This window comes from Manduca sexta, chromosome 25 (genome assembly GCF_014839805.1).
Source record: "Manduca sexta isolate Smith_Timp_Sample1 chromosome 25, JHU_Msex_v1.0, whole genome shotgun sequence".
NCBI classification, from domain to species: Eukaryota; Metazoa; Arthropoda; class Insecta; order Lepidoptera; family Sphingidae; genus Manduca; species Manduca sexta.
In genome coordinates, this window is record NC_051139.1 from 1730240 (window position 1) to 1750756 (window position 20517).

The 20517-nt window shown below is 35.0% G+C and overlaps 2 protein-coding genes across 3 annotated transcripts; both read right to left on the reverse strand.

Annotated features, from left to right (window-relative positions):
- Nucleotides 1-951: 951 nt before the first annotated feature.
- On the reverse strand, nucleotides 952-6693 carry LOC115446606. Its single transcript, XM_030173330.1, has 8 exons — nucleotides 6344-6693; nucleotides 4862-5027; nucleotides 4390-4690; nucleotides 3496-3592; nucleotides 2651-2758; nucleotides 1981-2088; nucleotides 1345-1404; nucleotides 952-1130 (listed from the first exon to the last, which is right to left on the reverse strand). The coding sequence occupies exons 1-8, from the start codon at nucleotides 6665-6667 to the stop codon at nucleotides 1089-1091; spliced, it is 1206 nt and encodes a 401-aa protein (XP_030029190.1). The 5' UTR covers nucleotides 6668-6693; the 3' UTR covers nucleotides 952-1088.
- A 3109-nt stretch (nucleotides 6694-9802) lies between these two features.
- LOC115446594 (calcium and integrin-binding family member 3) lies at nucleotides 9803-18944 on the reverse strand. 2 transcript variants are annotated; one of them, XM_030173313.1, is made up of 5 exons: nucleotides 18819-18944; nucleotides 18250-18284; nucleotides 14650-14767; nucleotides 12672-12799; nucleotides 9803-10073 (listed from the first exon to the last, which is right to left on the reverse strand). In XM_030173313.1, the coding sequence occupies exons 1-5, from the start codon at nucleotides 18867-18869 to the stop codon at nucleotides 9836-9838; spliced, it is 570 nt and encodes a 189-aa protein (XP_030029173.1). In that variant the 5' UTR covers nucleotides 18870-18944; the 3' UTR covers nucleotides 9803-9835. The 2 variants fall into 2 exon arrangements, with proteins under 2 accessions (XP_030029173.1, XP_030029174.1); XM_030173314.2 differs by lacking the exon at nucleotides 18250-18284 and having other exon boundaries at nucleotides 18819-18902.
- Between the last annotated feature and the right edge of the window lie 1573 nt (nucleotides 18945-20517).

Sequence of the window (20517 nt, forward strand, 5' to 3'; positions counted from 1 at the left end):
CAGACTTGTATACAAACCGCAAATTATGTATCAAAATTAAACTATGTATGACGCGTAATCTTTGCAACCTGTTAGGTAAGCTAAACTATAAATCGATTTCCAAAGGCTGGCACGTTCACAATACTCACATCAAACCAATTTTATACAATGTGTTAAAATAAAATATCATAATTTAAGGGCAAGGTTCATAGGTGCAAGCAAAACATCATGTTATATTCTTTAACTTTGTTGATACATGGCCATTGCGTTGTCATGACGACGACAACGCATGTCAATGTGTTGCCCGCGCCAGCTTTAAATAATCGACTTATAACATAGCTTATACTTTTGGTTTGCAATTGGCGTAAATATATAAGCTTCAATCTGTTCATTTCAAGTTCAGTCAGTATTTCTTATAGCAGAATTTGGCATACGAGCATGGCATTATTTAAGACTCTCTTCCGAGCACAGTGACAACTACACATTGTGAGAGATTAGTTATCGATTAATAATAATGTCATGTGTCCCATCCCTACACGGCCGCTCTCTAGTTCCAGTACTCATGAATGTGACATTTACGTACCAGTAAATAATTGTAATGTGTATTAACTACAATAAAAATAATGCTAATCAAAAAGACTATCATTATTTTATACACATAACGGTTCACTCGCATCAAAGTGTATTGTTGTATTTTTTCATGTCGGTGTAGCAATTTTTACGTTGACTTCTAATAAACATCTAAATATCTTCTGAATTTTATAATTTTACTATATTATTAATATTTTACTCATAATATTCAGTGAGATTTAAAACGCAAAGCCAAATTTAGTATGGCTGTTGAAAATTCTATCCATGCAAGAAGCTAACATGGAAACTCTTCAAATCATAACATTGAATTTCATAAGATGTATAAACATGTTTACAAACTTTTTAATTAAGGAAATTGAATTTTGGTAAAAAAGCTAAACATGATGTGGATAATCACTTTATTTCATAACATAATTATTACAACTTTTATTAGTTACATAAGAATGTGCAAATTGTGTGTAGGTAATATACGGTCTAGACCTCACGTAGAGATATTTTCCCGACGATAAAAACTAACATTAGTGAAATACTGAGATTAAAGAATACGCAGATTTGATTATCTGAAAAAAAAAATTGCAGCTATTAGGTGCACTCATTTCCTTCAAACAAGACACGATTCTATGTGATTTTTTAATGTTTGAGTACCTTAAGTTAGTGATGCACTACTAGTAATGTATCACACGATAGCACTAGTGATGTTTCCCTGGCGGTTGAAGGCGTCGATAATTCGTAATTTTTTTTTAAAGGTAATATACTAGATTCGCTAATACTTACGGTTACAAAGTTTTCATAAGATAGCTCGATGACACCAAAGCCTGTGAACACTACGGGCTCCTGCAAGTGCAATGTATAAAATTGGTAACTCGTTTGCCTCGGTGGCATAATTGTATTGTACGCGACATGAGTACTATATTGAGGTCTCCGGTTTGGGTAAGTGGGTTTGCTGCTGAATATCAACCCAGAGTCTGGAATTGTGCCGAATCAATGGTAATAGTCTCAACCTCAACCACACAGGACTCCATACCAACCCCTAGTCTTCTAAGGTGAGAATTTTTGATTTTGCATTGTTAGACTGCGTTTTAATTTTGCGCCCATATGAAATAAATACGTCGGCTTCTCTAATATTTAATGATCTCGTTATTTATTTTATGACTATCCTAATTGTCTCTGAGTTACAAAAGTTTCGCCTGGATCCGAATTACCAGGCGAGCGTCATACTCGTCTCGTCATTAATTTGTTGAAAAGTATTCACCTGATAGGCTAATGAGAACTATTTCAATTCAAAATGGCAAACCAGTATTTAATCCAAAATGAATGTATGTCTAAAAGGACGAACGAGCGAGATAACGAATAAACATGATGGACTAATCACTACAATAAAGAAATAATGAATGATTGAATGAGATTGACCTGCGCTTGAATCATGGCGACAACCACCAAACTCCTGATGCGAGCGGATCTCTTGCCGTAGCAGTTGTACCAGCCGCAACTGTAGATGGCGTTCGGAAGCTTCTGAGCCTGTATAATGTATATAATGAATTTGTAATCCAAAGACTTCAAAACTGTAATTTGTATAAAATATTCAATAAGCAATATTTCGGTAGGATTGGTATTAAAATATTATAACTGAAATCATTTGATAAACTTTGAATATTATTAGATTGAAATGTTAGCTAAAATTGAAATATACATACATAACATACATAACATCACGCATTTTATCCCCGAAGGGGTATGCAGAGGCGCAACTAGGGCACCCACTTTTCGCCAAGTATGTTCCGTCCCATGATGTGATAGGGGGCGAGCCTATCGCCATATCGGGCACAAATTCCAGACTCCGGGCTGATACTGAGCAGAAAAACCCAAATATCACTTTGCCCGACCCGGGATTCGAACCCAGGACCTCAGAGCGCTATTGTACCGGACGTGCAATACAACTACGCCACCGAGGCAGTCCCAGCAGGCGGTCCCAGTCAGTAAAATTGAAATATTGTTTTAATTTTAGCTAACATTTGATTTCCACTTCCTTGGTGGTCTAGTTGAATTGCATGAGCGGTATAAACAAATAAGAAATACCTACTTCAACAGTAGTATCTCCAGCGTTGCACATGAAAAACGCCATGATCATTAGAACTATATTGAACACCATTAAATACATCATTGCTTCTAGCAAATCATCTTTACTGCCCTGTAAAATATATTATTGTTACGTACTTCATACTGGGACACATAAGCGAAAGTTTATTTGATCAGACTGTTAAGTCTATAATAAAATAAAAATACCAGGCACCTGAAAGTTTTAGAAATACGGGGCAAAATGGGAACACTGATCTATTAAAAGTAATTGTAGATAGTGGACTTTATATTTCAAAATCCTGAGTCGTGATGACACTGTTTCCAAAGATTTCATCAATCATCAACTTCACCATCATCATTTCATCAACCGTTTCCTTATATATATCATGAAATAAAATGAAACTGATTTTCAGATTTTATGCCAGTTTTTTGTTTATTACAAAGTGCGACGTTTTAAAGATTTTCAACCTTTGTAGCCAGCAGAATTACTGAGCATTGACTCAGGTGAAGATCGCGGTGAACGATGTAATACTTTGTTTTTTAAAGATAAGATGTTGCTGCTGTTTATGGGTGGATCGTATCCTTTAACAACAGGCGAGCGGTATGTTCGCGTCGCCATTTGACCGCAAAAAAAAACTTCCATGGTCAAAGGACCAAGGCATTGTCCCAAGAACTGGTGTTACAGTATTCTACAATTTTAATTTAACAGTGCTAGTGGAACATTTATTTTAGAAATGCACACAGTCTGAGCAAATGTAAATAATAAAAATTAAACTATTATTAGAACAAGTATATAAAACTTCTATGTGATAAGCATATAAAAGTAAATAAGATATTCATGATATATACCAGAATAGCGGGCATTAAAATAACAAGAGTTCCAGTGGTTAGCAATATTACACCCGCGTTTATTGCACTACATATCATACGGCATTGCTTGACGCACCTGGAACAATATTTAAATATTAATAAATAGATTTTCTATCGAGTTTGGTTTCATTTAATTTGTTTTCACAAGTACTCTAGATGATATTCGGAATTAGTTATTGGATTAGTCTTAGAATATGCATTAAATAAATAAGTGTGATCGTCCTACATAGAAAGAAATAAGTCTTTTAAGGATATACAACAACAAATATGTCTTCTGTGATAGATAGATACACACACACACACACACATACAATATCACGCATTTATCCTCGGAGGGGTATGCACAGGCGCAACTATAGCACTCACTTGTCGCCAAGTGTATTCCGTCCCATGATGTGATAGTGGGCGATCCTATCGCCATATCGGGCGCAAATTCCAAACTCCGGGCTGATACTGAGTAGAAAAATATCACTTTGCCCGACCCAGGTTTCGAACCCAGGACCTCAGAGCGCTGCCGTACGGCGCATGTAGTACAACTACGCCACCGAGGCAGTAGTATAGATAGATAAATATTCTGTGCATGGCCTCCATTGTGTCCTGTAGCTTCGTAGTGGTAACTGTTTGCGAAAATAAGCATGGTTCTTTATCGCCCTTTAATATCGCAACATTAATTTGACTGTGTATACTTAATTTAGTAGATTAATCGTTATAAAAACATTTTGTATTGCTTTTGCATCCGAACTTTTTCATAAGAGGCACGTCACATTGTTAATTATACCAATATTACGACATTGTATTTATTATATGCCGTGTATCCTTTGTTGGAGGTCCTTAAATAAATAAATAAATAAATAATAATTCTTAGTGCGGTACCATAAAGTTTCAGAGTGTGCTTTAATTCCATTCTGTAACGCCTTTTCGAAGTTCTTCTCCATTTCTTCGTGACTTAGTCGATCATTTTCAAATATACTGTTAAGGTTTTCAAAATATCTTTGCAAATTTATATACTGATAAGTCAAGCCTAAGAAAATAATTAAAACGATGATGATAACCACAGATGTGGTGAAGCTGTATACGCTCCAGTACATGAAAATACCGACTCTTGCGTAAGAAGCTAATTTAGAGGTATCTGTGACGTCAGGCCACGCTGTTACCACAGTAACGAATGTTGCACCTGTAAAAAAATACAATTTAAAATAACCATTCTGGGTTAGGTTATATGTTACGCATAGATAGTTATTACACTATCTACATTGCATTAGATAATATTAACATCAACGCTGTTCTTTATTACACTAAGTGCAATGAAGTCATATGCCGTGCTATCGATAGAAAATAGACATACCTTTCCTCACCGTCTCGACGGAAGCATAACTCCCGTATAGAAGGACAATTAGCAAAGAGAATATCAAATACGCCCCAAAATAGAGCTTTAGTCTTTTTACCATATTCTCCTCTGTCTCTTTGTCATTATACACAGTCTTCAACACGACGAACAAATGGTAAAACACCTAGTAATATGGCAAACTATAATTACTAATAGTATATAATAGCAGAATCAACTCGTAAGATAGCTAGCTGGATAATAATTCGCCACTTCTCATGAATACAGATAAAAGAAATGTGGCGTGTCGACAAGAGGAGATAAGAATGGAGATTTTAAATGGCTACTACGTTTGTTAACTTGACACAAGTCGCCTTATACAAACACACCGGAATTTCGGGTGAGCGGTTGAGATTCTGGCAACCTTCTGAAATTAAGTGACCAAACTCAGGTCAACACAACCAGGGTTACGAACCTCGGCTCATGACGGTCACTTAGAGGATGGTGACATCAGCTTATTCATTACCATATTAGTCGACTTGCAGGCCGGAACTGTTAGAACGACCGGAAACACAGAGAAAGCGGCGAAATATTGAAGGACTGCGAGGACGGAACTGTGGTCTTCTGCAGTGTAGAAGTTTCAAGAAGTCGTTCGTTTGCCAGAGTGATCTCGTTAGCTGCTTCAGTTAGAACTGAACGCGACCCTCTCCATTAAGCGCGGTCGAATGAAGTATAAATTGAACTATTGTGAACAAAAGTGATGGTTTACCATCCGGTAAGGGTCGGTGATATCGTTTTTTCTCAATATCAAATTGAAACTATAAACTGATATTGGATTTCGTAATTATATATTACTGGATACGTTTAATATCAATAAGGTGTACATGATGTTATATGGTTTCATATAGACTATTTTTCATCGTAATACGATTTATGCATACCTAGGTATATTTATTTATACGTGGTCACTCGGATATCAAACAACGATTTTTGATGAAAATTTTGACGTGTTTAGTAGCGGCATCGACTATCTTACACGGAATGCACGATATAGAGCAATATACTGTTTCGGCCGATATATAGTTTCAACATCTATATGTAATATGTATATTTAGATAGTTTTATAAAAACTAATGTTTTAATGATTTCTTATGTTTACGCAAATGTTAAATGTTAGACATTGAAATTAAACTAATTTGCGGTTTTTAGTATTTTATTTTTACGGGAGAAAAATAAAATACTAAAAACCGCGATAGAATCCGAAAATTAGTTTAATTTCAACTAATGTTTTCTTTTGTTTTTCTATATGTTTTATTGTGCAATAAAGAATTATATTATTATTATATACGATTTGCATCCGGTCGAATAAGCGAACAATGCAAAAGGAAGAAAGAAATTACTCAATTAACTTCGATCTATTTTACACGAAGTCATAACGTGAGTGCATACATGAGGTAATCAGGACAACAGAGAGAGTCAAAAGCTAGTAAAAATGACACTTACCTCTCTGCAGGCTTTCTTATAGTACCTACAGTTTAGGCAATACAAAAGCATCATGGGCTGGCCAAAACCCATAACCAAAGCATCAATTTTTTGCACTGAATTCAAATGTTTTTGCGTAAAATATGCCCCTAATTGCAGAGTGCCGAATGTACCCTGCGTAATAATTAGCACGGGGTATAATATGTCAATTATCTTCATAACAGTTTTCGGAAATTTGACGTCTCCCATCCAAAACCCTCTAAATCCAAATACGTAAAGGATTTTATTGAATTTATCCAATAGTTTGGTTGTGTCAGTTGGTGTGTATTTTTTTGTCTCTTCCATTTTTGCAGTTTCATATGCACGATGTGTTTGTTTGATTTTCAGACTGTTACTGTTATTCTCTTGCTATTTATAGTCTATTAGAATTTGTAGTGGTAATTATTATTAAAGGGATGTCGCATTTCAACTACGATATTGAATAAAAAAATAAAATTATAGTATCTATTTGGGTTGGTGATGGCGTATATAGATCGTAGGCTGAGAAATCCTAAGTTAGGTTCTCGGCTCGGGAAATATAAATGTGAACTTTTCTAATATTATCATTTTAAGTGGCGATAGCTTAGTTGGTTGTGGAATGGACTGGCGAGACGAATGTTCGCAGGTTCAAATTCCAACGGCACATACATACCTGTGATTTTTCAAAAAAAATATGTGTGTATTCTTTGTGAATTATCGCTTGCTTTAACGGTGAAGGGAAACATCGTGAGGAAACCTGCATACCTGAGAAGTTCTCTATAAGAATTTCGAGGGTGTGTGAAGTCTACCAATCCGCACTAGGCCAGCGTGGTGGACTAAGGCCTAATCCCTCTCAGTAGTAGAGGAGGCCCGTGCCCAACAGTGGGACTGTATATAATACAGGGCTGATATTATTATTATATATTATATTATTATAAGTTCTGAGATGGTAACTGCGAAAGAGGTCGATCTTCAACGTTACAATGAGACGACATATTTTTTCTAAATTTGAATCATTTGAAAATTGTAAAAATTATAATATGATGTATAGACATGAAAGCAATTTTTCGTCGAAAATAAACTTTAATGTTTAAGATTGAGTATACCTTTTTTTTTTTTTTTTTTAATCTTTATTTAAAGAGCTTGGTCGTTATTTCACGACTATGTCGCTCCGTACGTCCACTTTTACCCATGCCTACTAAACTTTTATAAAATCAAAATATTTTTTTAATAAACCCTTTGCCCCTTCCGATAGAGGAAGTATACCTTAAATACAAAGGCTGCTCAGGTGTTCACGTCGAGTACTTCAACTACTTGATCACGAATTTGCTTACCCAATTCAGATTTTAATGGCGATAAAAAACCAAGTCTTGTACAACACTAGCCGTGTAAAGTAAAACGAGAATTCTATTATATAAAAAAAATATAAAATGAATTAATTATACTATAATACCTGTGTAATTAGCTCGTTACAAAGTATTACGTTTTGGTTTTTTTATACAATTAATATAATTATAGCTTTACGTTGACCTCATCCAATGTAATTTGTTAAGCATAATTTTATTTGCAATACGTGTCGTTCACATACAATTAAAAATGTTTACAATATTTATATGTATGTTTTTACTAAAGCAAAATGGTTGAATATTCGGATCCACGTGGATAGCGACTGCTGTTTTGAAGGTTTAAAACCCACCATAGTAGCCTAGGTGAGTCGAGTTCCGGGATCTGCTTGTGTATATACGGCTTCGAACAGGCCGGCATAATGCAGCCTGTGGGTCAGCTATACGCAGAAAACTTATAATGCTCTGCGAATCCAATACAATAACGCATTTAGATTGTTCTTGGGTTTCTCTCGTTTTTGTAGTGCGTCGGGGATGTTCGCCGGTATGCATACAGACGATTTTAGTGCGATAATGCGAAAGCGCGCGACATCACTGATGCGCAGGGTTTGGGGTGCGCCCAACAGCATTGTAGCCCTTGTAAGCAATGACTGTACAAGCGATTTTGTGAGACACTGGTTTGAGCTGCATAAGCCTGTTGCTCAGCTGGTGGGTCAGTGAATCGCACGCTGTAATGTTTTGTCTTATTATTGAGTTTTGTTTTATGTGTAACTGTACGTACTAACACTTAATATAATATAATTATTGTAATTTACTAACACTATGGGTGTATACTATCCTGAAATAAATGTATTGAATTGAATAATTGTGTCAACTGGCGAGGGATCACTTCTCGTTTACGATACTCGATTTCGACGGCATTTTACTAACCATCAGGTGCAGTGTAGTCCTGTTTTTAGCAAGAATCCAAATTATATCATGTTATTTTGTACCTTGAAGGCATTTTTTTTCGAAAAATAAAAGTCACAAAGATAACAAGGGCGCAAATTGGATTCAAACAGAAATAACACCAGTATTTCGAGCTAAAAGATACAAGGACGCAAACACGACAGAATCGAATGTAAGGTTTGGTCGGAGTTGCCAGAAGAAATGCTTCTTTCCGAAATCTTATATTGTCGCTAAACCTTTTGCTGGCTTTATTTTGAATAGTAACATGATTGAAATTATAGATAACATTAGTTTTTAGCCCACGACGCATTGAAAGTAGTGTGCTTAGAATAATTTGTCCTTATTAAATTATCTTATAACATAGTCTGCTTATTTCTAATAAATCATGTAGCAAAAGGTACCTAAGTCTTTGTCTAATTATTTATTTTTAGAGGGCATAATTATGTATTTTTGTAACTACGTACAGTAAACTGTAGTTATAATGACGGCACACTATTCCATATTCAAAAAGGTTCCATTTTTAAAAATACTAGGGTTTTTCACAACTTTTGAGTAAATACTCCTTGTCACTTACATGTGCTATAAGCCGACCAAATGCAAAAGTCACACTGTAATCTATATTCCCAAAAAACTCAACTATCCAAAATTGTATGAGAACGCGACCAGTCACCTTGCAACCCTAGTTATATAAATATGTCATCAGTACGTGACCGCTTTTCGGTTACAAAAAATGAATTTCGAATGCTTGGGTGCTAGGCACGAATGTAATAAAATGTATATTGAATCGTAGGATATTGAGGACTTATGTAAATTGATTTTAAGAGGAATATTTGAGGTTTATGATAGTACTCAATTGTTGGCATTTGAGTACTAGTATAGTATTTTATAGACATTAGTACATTCTATCTAGTCTATATTAGCGACCCATATTTGAAGATTTATGTCTTGGAATTTAAATTAAGATAATAATTCTGAATGTCGAACACATTATTATAATAGACTATAGAACGGAACGTATTTTGACTGACTATGTTTCAGTCAGAAATGAATTTCGATCTAAAAATTATTCTAAGCTGACCATATATTCACTGTCAAGTATTGTATGTGAGCATTAACTTTGATTCTGTATAATGGATTTGCTCTATTGTAATTCCGAATAAAATCACAAACAAACGTTTCTATAAATTTATTAAAACACACAATATTATACTCTGATATGAAATGTGGAGAGGAAGTCGGGGGCCCTGACCACCACATGCTCGAAGTCCATGAAGGAGAGCCGCCCGTCGCCGTCCACGTCTGCCTCGTCGAGCACGCTGGCCACGATCTCCTCGCGCTCCTGAGGATGAAGCTCCCCTTTGGTGAGCAGCCTGGTCGCCTCGAGTAGATCCTCTCGGCCTATATACATGTCGTCATCTAGGTCGTAGATTCTGAATGCGTACCTGTGAAAAAAAACGGTATTTTGTTTTGAAACTTGATGACGAGATGCTTGATATAATGATAGATATGTAGTTACTGCATGCGCGGTACGGCAGCGCTCTGGAACCTGGCTTCGAATACCGGGTCGGGAAAAGTGATATTTGGGTTTTTCTGCTCAGTTTTAGTCCGGAGTCTGGAATTTTTACCTGATGTGGCATTAGGCTCGCCATCTATCACGTCATGGGAAAGAAATCATTTGGCAAAAAGTGGGTGTTCTGGTTGGGTCTCCCCATACCCTTTCGGAGATTAATTTGTAATGTGTGTGTTCAAATACCTATTAACCGAAAATCAACATGAATATATAAAATATATATGAGTAATCTCAAATATAAGGTAAGCTTACAATACCTAACAATTGCACTTTTAGTCTTTTCAGATGGAATATAACAATACACATTGCAGAAGAATTTTTAATATAATTTTATAATTAGATCCATAACAAACTAACTAAGGTCAAAAACCACGCTTCCAAGTTAGAAGTAGCAGAAACATTTAACAAGGCAGTAGCCTCTGATAATGGCTGATCCTTCTCAGAGGGATGTCTGAACTTAGATCTATATTCCACAATCCATTGTAATCTGTGGTATAATTTTGTTAATTTATAACCGCTTGTAATGTCCAGTGGAATCACTTGGCTTGCGTGCAGCCTCACCTAAATATGTCTGAAAGTAATCTATTACTAAAATAACCTTATACACTAAAAATATTTCATAGAATTAATATTGTAAGTGGTGTAATATAAATAATGAAATAGGTCTGGGTCATTAGGCAATGGTCAGTCTATCGTAGGATTAGATTGCGTGCAATTTGCTATTTTAAATGAAGTTTTAAAGTCACGTGACATTCATTTCAAAATAAGAATATTGTATAAAATCTGATGTATCACGGTTTCGAATTTAAACTACATTAGAATAGCAATAATTTGGAACGGTTTCACAACTTCTGAGTAAAAGATACTCATCACATAAACGTATAAGACGATAAATTAAAAAAGTCAGAGTAATCTATGCTCCCAAATAAATAGTATTAAAATGAGCATTATTTACAATAACTACTTAATATCATAATTTAAATAAAAACTTCAAACTTGTGAAACGGGCCCTTGTATTAACTGGTTGCGAAAAGATAAAAAATGTTTGGTTATTTCGTGCGTTTTAGCTTTCTACGAAATTTCGAAACATGAATACTAGGACACGACCCATTTAAAAATGTAATTATTTATGTAACTGCCCTAGATATTAAAGATTTTAGAAACCCTTTCGTGGGTAAAACAGCTGTCGCTCTTATCAAATTTCAACATGATTTAGACCAAGAGCCACGCCTACATTAGAACTAGGTTGACCTAAAATGATATTAAAATTGTATGCTTTTATACTGTCAAAACATATATGCTGGTGGTGATATATTTTATATCCGCCCGGATAGCGATCACTGTACACAAGGTGTTAAAACCCGCCATAGTGGCCCATGTAAGTGTGTCGCGTTCCGGGATCAGCCTGTGTATATCCGGTTCCAATAGGCCAGCATAATTGTGTCGACTGTCGAGGGGTAATCATCTCTCGTTAATCGACATTTTATTGAATCCCATTTACCATAAGGTGCAGGGGGTCACTGTTTCGTTCCCGTTTAAAAAAAATATAAATTTGTACTGACAATTGGAATTCCGCACACTTACTATTAAAGGTCGACGAACGATATTTAGCTATTAAATTCGAATTATTCAGATCTATGTTTGTTGTCTTGAGCAACTTTTCTCCAAGAGTTGTTCAAGAGTTGCTCAAGATCGCAAACAATGGAAGCTACTGAAGGCCTTTGCCAACAGGCACATTGAGTTGAGTTCCTATAATGAGATCTCTCACCTATTTCAAAGAGCTAAATAAATAAATAAGTTTATGGTATAGTTAATCACGTAAGTAGCTAAACAAATTCCAAACTTCAAATCTCCCAATACGCATGAAGTTTAATTAAAACTTTTTTGTGAAGTACAGTAAATACGTTTAATTTTATTTTTGCAAAGAGAAAAAAAGTTAGTAAAAACCTAAACGTATAAGCCAATTGAAGTTTTGAATTTGTTCAGTTATTTATGTGGCACCAAAGAGTTTTAAGATTATATAGAGCGGACATGAAGATTGTCATACAAAAATTGTGGGCTCATGTCACGCTCAATCTCCTGTGAAATAGCGAAACATCAATGTAAAATACTTCATATTTTTTCCATATCGTGATTTGCACGTTTTAATGGGAACATTAGAGTATTTTCTGTAAATATTTTTGTATTAATATCTAAAGACGCTGTAACGTTATGTCACACGGACATTTCAAGTCCACTTATTACCATTTTATAATAACTTTTGGAGTCCAAATTTGGTCCTGATATCCGGTCTATAATTAAACTGTTTAATGTCTTTGCATGCCACATAAATGATGAAATAGTCTAAAATCGTCTGTGAAATTATGGAAAGAATATAATACGCAAGTAACAGTTTAGTACTAAAATTCCGATCTTATAGACAGTTCGGCAGCTAGTTGACCGCGGCGGTCGTATTTAGAACTGTATTTACCAAGCTTTGATGTCCCTCGGTGCTGCTTCGCTGAACACGGACATCATGTCGAGGAAGTCCTCGAACGTGAGGTTCCCGGAGCCATCGTGTGAGAATACTTGACATATGCGCCGCTTGAAAGGATTCTCCTGCGTAATAAGTTTTTTTTTACATAAATTATAACAGACACTTATTTGTCGTTTTCTATGTTATTATATTGTAAAGCCGAGGTCGCAAAGAGGGAAGATGGGAGGATGGGATGATGAGGATCTTAGGTCTTCGTTGGTAACTGTCGCAGCAGATCAAACGCAGTGGAAGGCTTTGGAGGAGGCCTTTGCAAAAGAACTCTTTGAAAAGTTCGTAAATAAAGGCATTATTATTATTAGTTTGTTCTATGTTTGAAAGCACTCATCTCTGGAACTATTGGTACGTTCCGAAAATTCTTTCACTTGTAATATGGAGCTGAGTGTTACAAAAAATATTGCGCAATACTGATAGTGCAGTGTTCTAAATTTCGAGATTGTTACACTATTATATAAAAAAATGACTACCTGCAGTTCAAATTAAGACGTATATTTTTATTGAATTTAAATCGGAATATTTGACACCATTCAGCATAATTTTCACAGACTATGTGCTATCTAATATACACCCACAATGATGTCACTTCTAATCCTTCATGAATTGTAGACTTAGTATGATCTTGGCCCATCGCCCAAGGTTGAAAGTTATTGCAAATATCACAAGATATTGTTACTTTGTATATACTATTTCAAACGTTTAATACTTATATGTAAATTGATTTTATTTGTCTCATAAAAGTGCTTTAAAGAATGGCATTCGAATTATATTAACCAGAACATTTTATGTTAAATCACGATTGTGAGATATTCTATGCTGATACCTCTGGAAATTATGTAAAGTGGAATAACTAGCATGAAATATGGTTATCTGTCAGTAAAAATTATAAAATTTAGCTTCTTAGTTATGAAAAGTCTGACCCTAATTGTATCATATACAATCAATTTACTAAGTTAGTTGGCCTCTTAAGTAAATCCTCTCCTTTTCAATGTCAGTAAAAGCTATGGCCTTCAAATATTTCTAAATAAAATCTTGTAAATATAACGTTGGCAGCAAACTGAAAAACGAATCTATAAAATATTCCGAGAAGCTTTCGCTGAAAGTACATTAAAGCTCTCTTAATATAGCTTTTGGAAGCCCTTTTCATCTTCAAAGTTTATGGATCGCTTTAGGTAAGCTATTTTTATATTTATATCAGAATCCTAGCTGAGATGTTGGACAATTCTATCAATGCAATGACGTCACTAAATTAAACTCTATACTAGCTTTGGACGAGGCTTTTCCCGTATGTTTGTCCTATATTATAATGATTTTGTATAGATTTTTAATATTGCTAGAATTATGCTTGCCTGTATACACCGACTGATACCACAGCAATTTCTTTGTATTTAATGTTTGCCAGCTTGGAGTTATTCATTAGGCTCTGCTATTGATTTTAAAAGCAAGAGTAACAAAATATTAATAATATAATCTTGAGGCCGTCTATGCATAACATAATTAATTTATAAAAATGTTTAAATGAATTAAAACAATAGAAACATTTTATACAATTGTTTTTCAGTCACTTTACACTAACCAAGCCTGTCCTTTGGGAGTCTTATGAACTCATTGTCAATATTTTGACCTTGTATCCGTCGAGTTATTTGCAATACTTGTACAAAAATTGTATTTTGCTGCACTTCAATAAATGTCAAAAAATGTCTCCACCCGCAATGTGCTTAAAAAGGGGGACAAAGCTTTTCTTCATGTATTATAATAGAAGTAAATGAAGAAACTAGATGTCACCTAGATTAAAGGCTACTGTATATACCAAAAAAGTATATAATGCGACATTTATCCCGGGATAGGCTATACGCGGGCGGCGTCTCAAACGAAATGTAACCTTAGTGTATACCCTAATAGAAATCAAGATACTTACTTTAAGTTCAGGTAATCTCTCTATTTCCTCAACGGGCACAGCGATTGTGTGGGCCTGGTCTCCAGTCATACGTTTGGGCACCAAATCTGGATTCACTTCTCGGAATCTTTTAAAAACTCTGCGGGTTAAATAAAGTTTGGTTTACATTAATAACATACTAAAAATAAAATTTTACTACGAAAAAATGTGTATCTATGTATGAATACTTAGTAGAAAATGGGGTATTCAGGTACCAAAGTTCGGAGTTTGCCAATTGTGTTATAAAAAACATACAACATTATGTTCGACTTTGGATTCAAACCCCGGAATTTCAAACTAATAGCCTTATAATCCGCCGCTAGACCAAGGAAGACAAACTTTACTAAATTATAAAAGTAAGCCACAGAGTAAATTACGCAAATAACAACCAAAAATAAAGTCCCTTATTAAATTCCACTCGGCATTTCTAAGGTCTCACTGACCTCATTCAGAAATCGCTTCGGAAAGTTTAATCTTCAGATTTGAAGCCAAGTACTTAAACGGTAGATAAACATCCTGATATTAGACAGTTTAACCTCGGAATCGGTTCGGGGCCACAAAATCGATTTTGAGCCCTCTACCTCATTAATTAAACACATATTTGTGTTACTTTAATAAATCGATCACTTTTAATTATCAACAATTATCAGTTTTAATTACACGCAGGTGAAGTGAAGTCTTCAATAAGTAATTTGTAGAGACTATAGCCGAGTCCTCATTAATAAAATCAATATATTTTGATTGTATACAGGTACTGAACGATGTTAAGTGTCACAAATGTTTATAAATAGTAAACAAAGTGATAGGTTTTTGGTGGTAGGATATATTCTATATCCGCGCGGATAGCGACCACTATATACAAGGTGTTAAAGCCCGCCATAGATCACGTAAGTGTGTCGCATTCCGGAATCAGCCTGTGTATATCCGGTTCCAACAGGCCGGCATAATCGTGTTGATCGCAGTGGGGTAATCATCTGTCGTGAATCGTCATTCTATTGGATCCTATTCTACTTACCATTAGGTGCAGTGGCGACATTTTCCTGTGCTCTTATAAAAAAAAAAGCTCAACATAAACGAACTGTATCATACGAATAACCAACCACCAAGTAGGTATATTAATTTAGAATTATTCATAAATAAATGTCATACCTATTTCCTTAGTTTGGCAAAATAATTACTGCATTTAATAATAATTGATAGACATACTCTAATAAAAATTAACCGACTGAATGTCATCTGTCGCTTTCCCGCGAAAAATTCATAGATTTGCAATACACAAGTTTTAGTGTTGAGATATGAAAGTTTTACTTAAAGGAAGCCACGATTATCTGAAACGTGTGACCGGCTTTAGGTTTGTGTGGCCCGGTCACGTGCCAGAAGCCTCTAACGAGGGCTAATCTGATGTGCGTCATCAATTAAAAGGTTTACGGTGGAGTTTGGCTACCGTCGACCGATCGCACTTGTCTATATCATTATTAGTTGTTGCGACCTTGTTCTGTTTTTATAATTGTACTACTATTATAAGTGGAACTCTTTTAATTGATAGTCAGTTACAAGACTAACTGAACAAAAATATAATTCAAATTGCCTTTAAACTTTTGCTTTTCTACCAACATATGCCAACAACGAATTCGGCCACAAAGTGCGCAGAGGCGATGAAAATTTTGAAAAACTGGAAATACTGAAGGCAAAAGATTGCGCGTTCACCAACAAGATGGACCGACCAAGTGAAAGACTCATCGTCCTTCAAATTCGACAAAGCCGTAAGAGACGCGCTGGATAGAAACTGGTGGAGGCAGATCATCCGCTCCATTAGCAACTCTGATGCTGAACACGATGCACAGACATGAGGGACCGACCAGAGAGAAAGAGACAACAATATTTTTTTATTCACTAAAATAAACTTAAGAGTTGTTATTTACATAAAGAAAAAATAATATTTCGATTGAATTGTGTAGAAGCGCTTAAAAATTTTAATTTATTCATTACTTTAGTGGCTGATTGCACATGTGAATGTGATTAATTGAATTAACAAATGTGTGTACTATTTGAGATCCTTAATGTGAAAGTTTGAATATAACAGTACGCATAAACTTTAGTATCTATTTTGTATACAGTGCAAACAAAACATGAATTAGGATAGGGAGATACGATAATACCACCTACAAGCTTTTACAGATACCTTATGCACCTAAGTCCAACCCGCACTTATCCCGCTTTATTGTAAATTAATAAAATTATATTGTAGTTCAAATTAAAACATGTTGTGAAATATTGTATTATTACAAATCAAAAGTCATTAAATTTTAATGAAGTTACTAGTTTTAGTCTATAACCAAAGCGTGTTATCCGTCACAATTGATCGTGCCAAATCGTACAATACTGTCTGGACCTAACGTCGACTATTTAATCCGGTCAAATATATATTATTTATTGATGGTTTTGGCACTACTCCTTATTATCTATCTATAGAAATAGAAGTTTCGTCTTCATTTAATAGCATTGTTAATACTATTCGTGTTTATTTATTAATAGGCACATTGCCGATTTATGACACAAAACATACATATGAGAACTACAATGCTAGGTGACAAATCTTTACAGGTGTAAACAACACTATCACACAACCCGTAGGCAACCAGGACACCCTCTTTTCGTCTGTGTTTCGATCTATAGGGGGCGAGTCTATCGCCATACCGGGCACAAAGTTCAAAATCCCGGCTGATATTAAGTAAAAAAAAAATGCCGGACTTCGGATTCGAACCTAGGATCTCAAAGTGGTGTCGTATAATGCACACTATAAAATTATGCCACCAATGCAGGCATGATGCACAACATTGACGTAAGTCAGGTGTACGGATTGCAGTACAGTTGAGTCGAACTTATACATCGATGATGCATAAGCTTTCCTTAAAAATAAGTGTTATATATATTTTGTGTCATATGGCCTATTGTTTGCCGACTAAATGTAGAGTTCAATTCTGGGAATAAATGTGTCTCCTGGACACGAACCTTTTTAACCTGGTAGCAGTATATATAGGCTGAGGAACTGGAGATATTGGGTTGGATTTTCAGATATACTTTATATCTGGTGGTAGGATATATTTTATATCCGCCCGGATAGCGACCACCGTACACAAAATGTTAAAACCCGCCACAGAGGCCCACGTAAATGTGTAGCGTTCCGGGATTAGCCTGTTTATCCGGTTCCAACAGGCCAGCATAATTGAGTCGACTATCGAAGGCTTATTATCTCTCGTCAGTCAACATTCTATTGGACCGCACTCTCCTTACCATCTGGTGCAGTGTATAAAAAAAAATTGAAAAGTTTGTAAGTACCATAGAAGATACTGCTTTTATACCAACAAATAAACAAGCATATAGAAATCAGATCAACTCAAAAACAAAAGTGCATCCAACAGCTTCATACTAAAAATATAAACAATACGATTCTGGTAACTTGACTTTACACATATCAAGGAAAGTGCATTCAATAGCAATATATGAAAAATGTAAACAATACTATGATGGTGACTACACTTTACGAGTATTTAAATAACAATAAACACCAAGTTACCTCACCTAAGTATTTCTTTCCTGGTAAAAAATGTACAGTCCTGTTAGAAAGAATGATTTATATATAGTTAAATACTGATTAATTACAATTTAACGTAGTTTAGTAAAAAGTATCTAAAAGGTCTTTAAACTTGAGTTAGTTTTAAAAGTAAATAGGATATTAATATAACATATATTATTTCTATTTAGGGACACCTCAGTTCTATAAAAAACAACTATTTATTTTATAATAATATAAGAAATATATATTCAAATATGTTTTTAAGGATTGTTCCTTCCTTACTAAAAATGTTTTTTTAAACGAAATAACATATCCTTGTGGTAAATCAAAGAAATCATCATATCTCTTGCAATATAAGCGTGTATAAGTGTTAATAGACAACATGAATAAACCTATCAGTGAATTCAATTATTACTTAAAAACAACTTATTCTGACAAAATGACAAGACATGTCGCTTTAATCTAATTGTTAAAAAGTTTTCCCTAAGTAAAAAGTTACTTTTTATTTACACTTAAAGTTAAAAGTTTCCGAAAGCTTTCCAACTTATCTTCTAATTATAATTTCAATAAATACCTGATAATCCTCCAACTGTTGTTCTGTAAAGGTGACGATTTTGTTTCCCATGACCGCACCGATTTAAAAATAAATAAATCAAAATGTCGGCCAAGCAGCCTGTTGCCGCGGCTTCGAAACACTCGACTGCCGTAGGATTAGGGCGTGACGCACAGAGTAGCGCGCCACAGAGACTCAAGGGCGGGCTCTTATTTACATTTACGACGTTTTTGTCTGTTCTTTATTAACGATGTTTATGGGTATTTTTCCGGGATCATGTTTTCAACATTTGTATTATCTCGATTCGTGTTTCTTTTTGAGAGTTGATAGCGAGTTTTTTTACAATTATATTATGTAAACTTTATTCATTAGTCTACTCAGGCGTGCTCAAGTTTCAAGAGAACTACTATATAAAGTTTAATAGAAGTCTGCAATTCCAATTCAAAGTTGGCATTTCAAATGCATCCCATCGCGTAACATGAACTGATAAAGTTTTCCCTCATAGAATATTAAAACTAACCGCAGTATGACCTAACTAAATAAGTATTCTACAAAGAAGACAAATAAAATCACCAAAAATGAGTTCAGAGACAAAACGACCTAAATACAAGAATCCTTACAACAGCTGCTTACAATTAGTACTAAAACAATGGACCTAATATCTCGGGTGTAGACAGTCGTTGTTCCATTTATTTCTTCATTTCAGTATTACCAAGAATTTGTTTTATTATTAGCCGTGATACGCGGCTACACTCGTAATTATTTTTGTTGCCTCGTTTTCACTTTATAATACATAAGTTATATTAGTTATTATCTTTTTATTGAAGATGTAGGAGGCAGTGGTGAAGGGTGAAATTTGCCGAAAAGAAACCCATGTACGTTCTAACATGAAAGAATGTGGTCTGTTAATCCTTATAATGATAATTAGATTTCATATAAATTAGCAATGGAAAGCCAGCAAGAATCGGTGTGTAAGGACCTTTCGTCGCTGATGTATGGGATGATGATGATTAAAAAAACATTCTCTGGTATATAAAAAAGTGACGAAAATGGAGAGAAGAGAGGTTATTTATTAAGCCTTTCCCAATTTTATATCACACAAAAGTCTCGGCGCAGAAAGACACGGTTTATACAATACGCAGACAAACTAATTAATTAAACCGTAAAATATTTGTGAACAAAGGCGGCGTCCATGATGTAGCGTCAATGGCTTATTTTGCAATTAATTTGCGACAGCAGCTTTATAATGCTTCCTACAACAGAATAATTCGGCTAGCAGGTCAATATATAGCCAGAATATTTATTGTACCAAGAAAACAAACGCAGTCCAAAGTACTGTGAATTCAACATTCTGAGTGACCTAGCCATTTTTTAAGGCATTGGCATTAACTAGGCATCTGTTAATACATTTATATGTTCCAAATTTATTCCACATCTCTTTTATGGCCATTAAATTAGGCAGCTGACACTTCTGTTCGTCATTCTCTCTTCCAAACTTATCTCAAATGTTGTCGGAGTGAGTTTCATTCAGCAATAACAACAAAATACCTCTGTAACAGTCGGTTGGTCTGTGTACGCGTTAGCCGACTAACTGGGAGCGGCTTTCACGCCCGAAGCCCGCTGATTGCTGGTGAGGTGTTTGTTTCATGTTACTGAAAGCATTGGGCGATATTTTATTGCCTTTGTAGGTTAGTAGCATTAATGTTATGCTGGAATTATG

Coding starts and splice junctions, on each gene's coding strand:
- LOC115446594 (XM_030173313.1), bottom strand. CDS start 18,869: ATGGGAAACAAAATCGTCACCTTTACAGAACAACAGTTGGAGGATTAT. Junction 18,285..18,818: donor AACAGTTGGAGGATTATCAG/GTATTTATTGAA, acceptor TCTTTCTAACAG/GACTGTACATTTTTTACCAG. Junction 10,074..12,671: donor CCGAGGGACATCAAAGCTTG/GTAAATACAGTT, acceptor TTTTTTTCACAG/GTACGCATTCAGAATCTACG.
- LOC115446606 (XM_030173330.1), bottom strand. CDS start 6,667: ATGGAAGAGACAAAAAAATACACACCAACTGACACAACCAAACTATTG. Junction 2,759..3,495: donor TTTTAATGCCCGCTATTCTG/GTATATATCATG, acceptor TATATTTTACAG/GGCAGTAAAGATGATTTGCT. Junction 1,131..1,344: donor CTTATGAAAACTTTGTAACC/GTAAGTATTAGC, acceptor TTTTTTTTTCAG/ATAATCAAATCTGCGTATTC.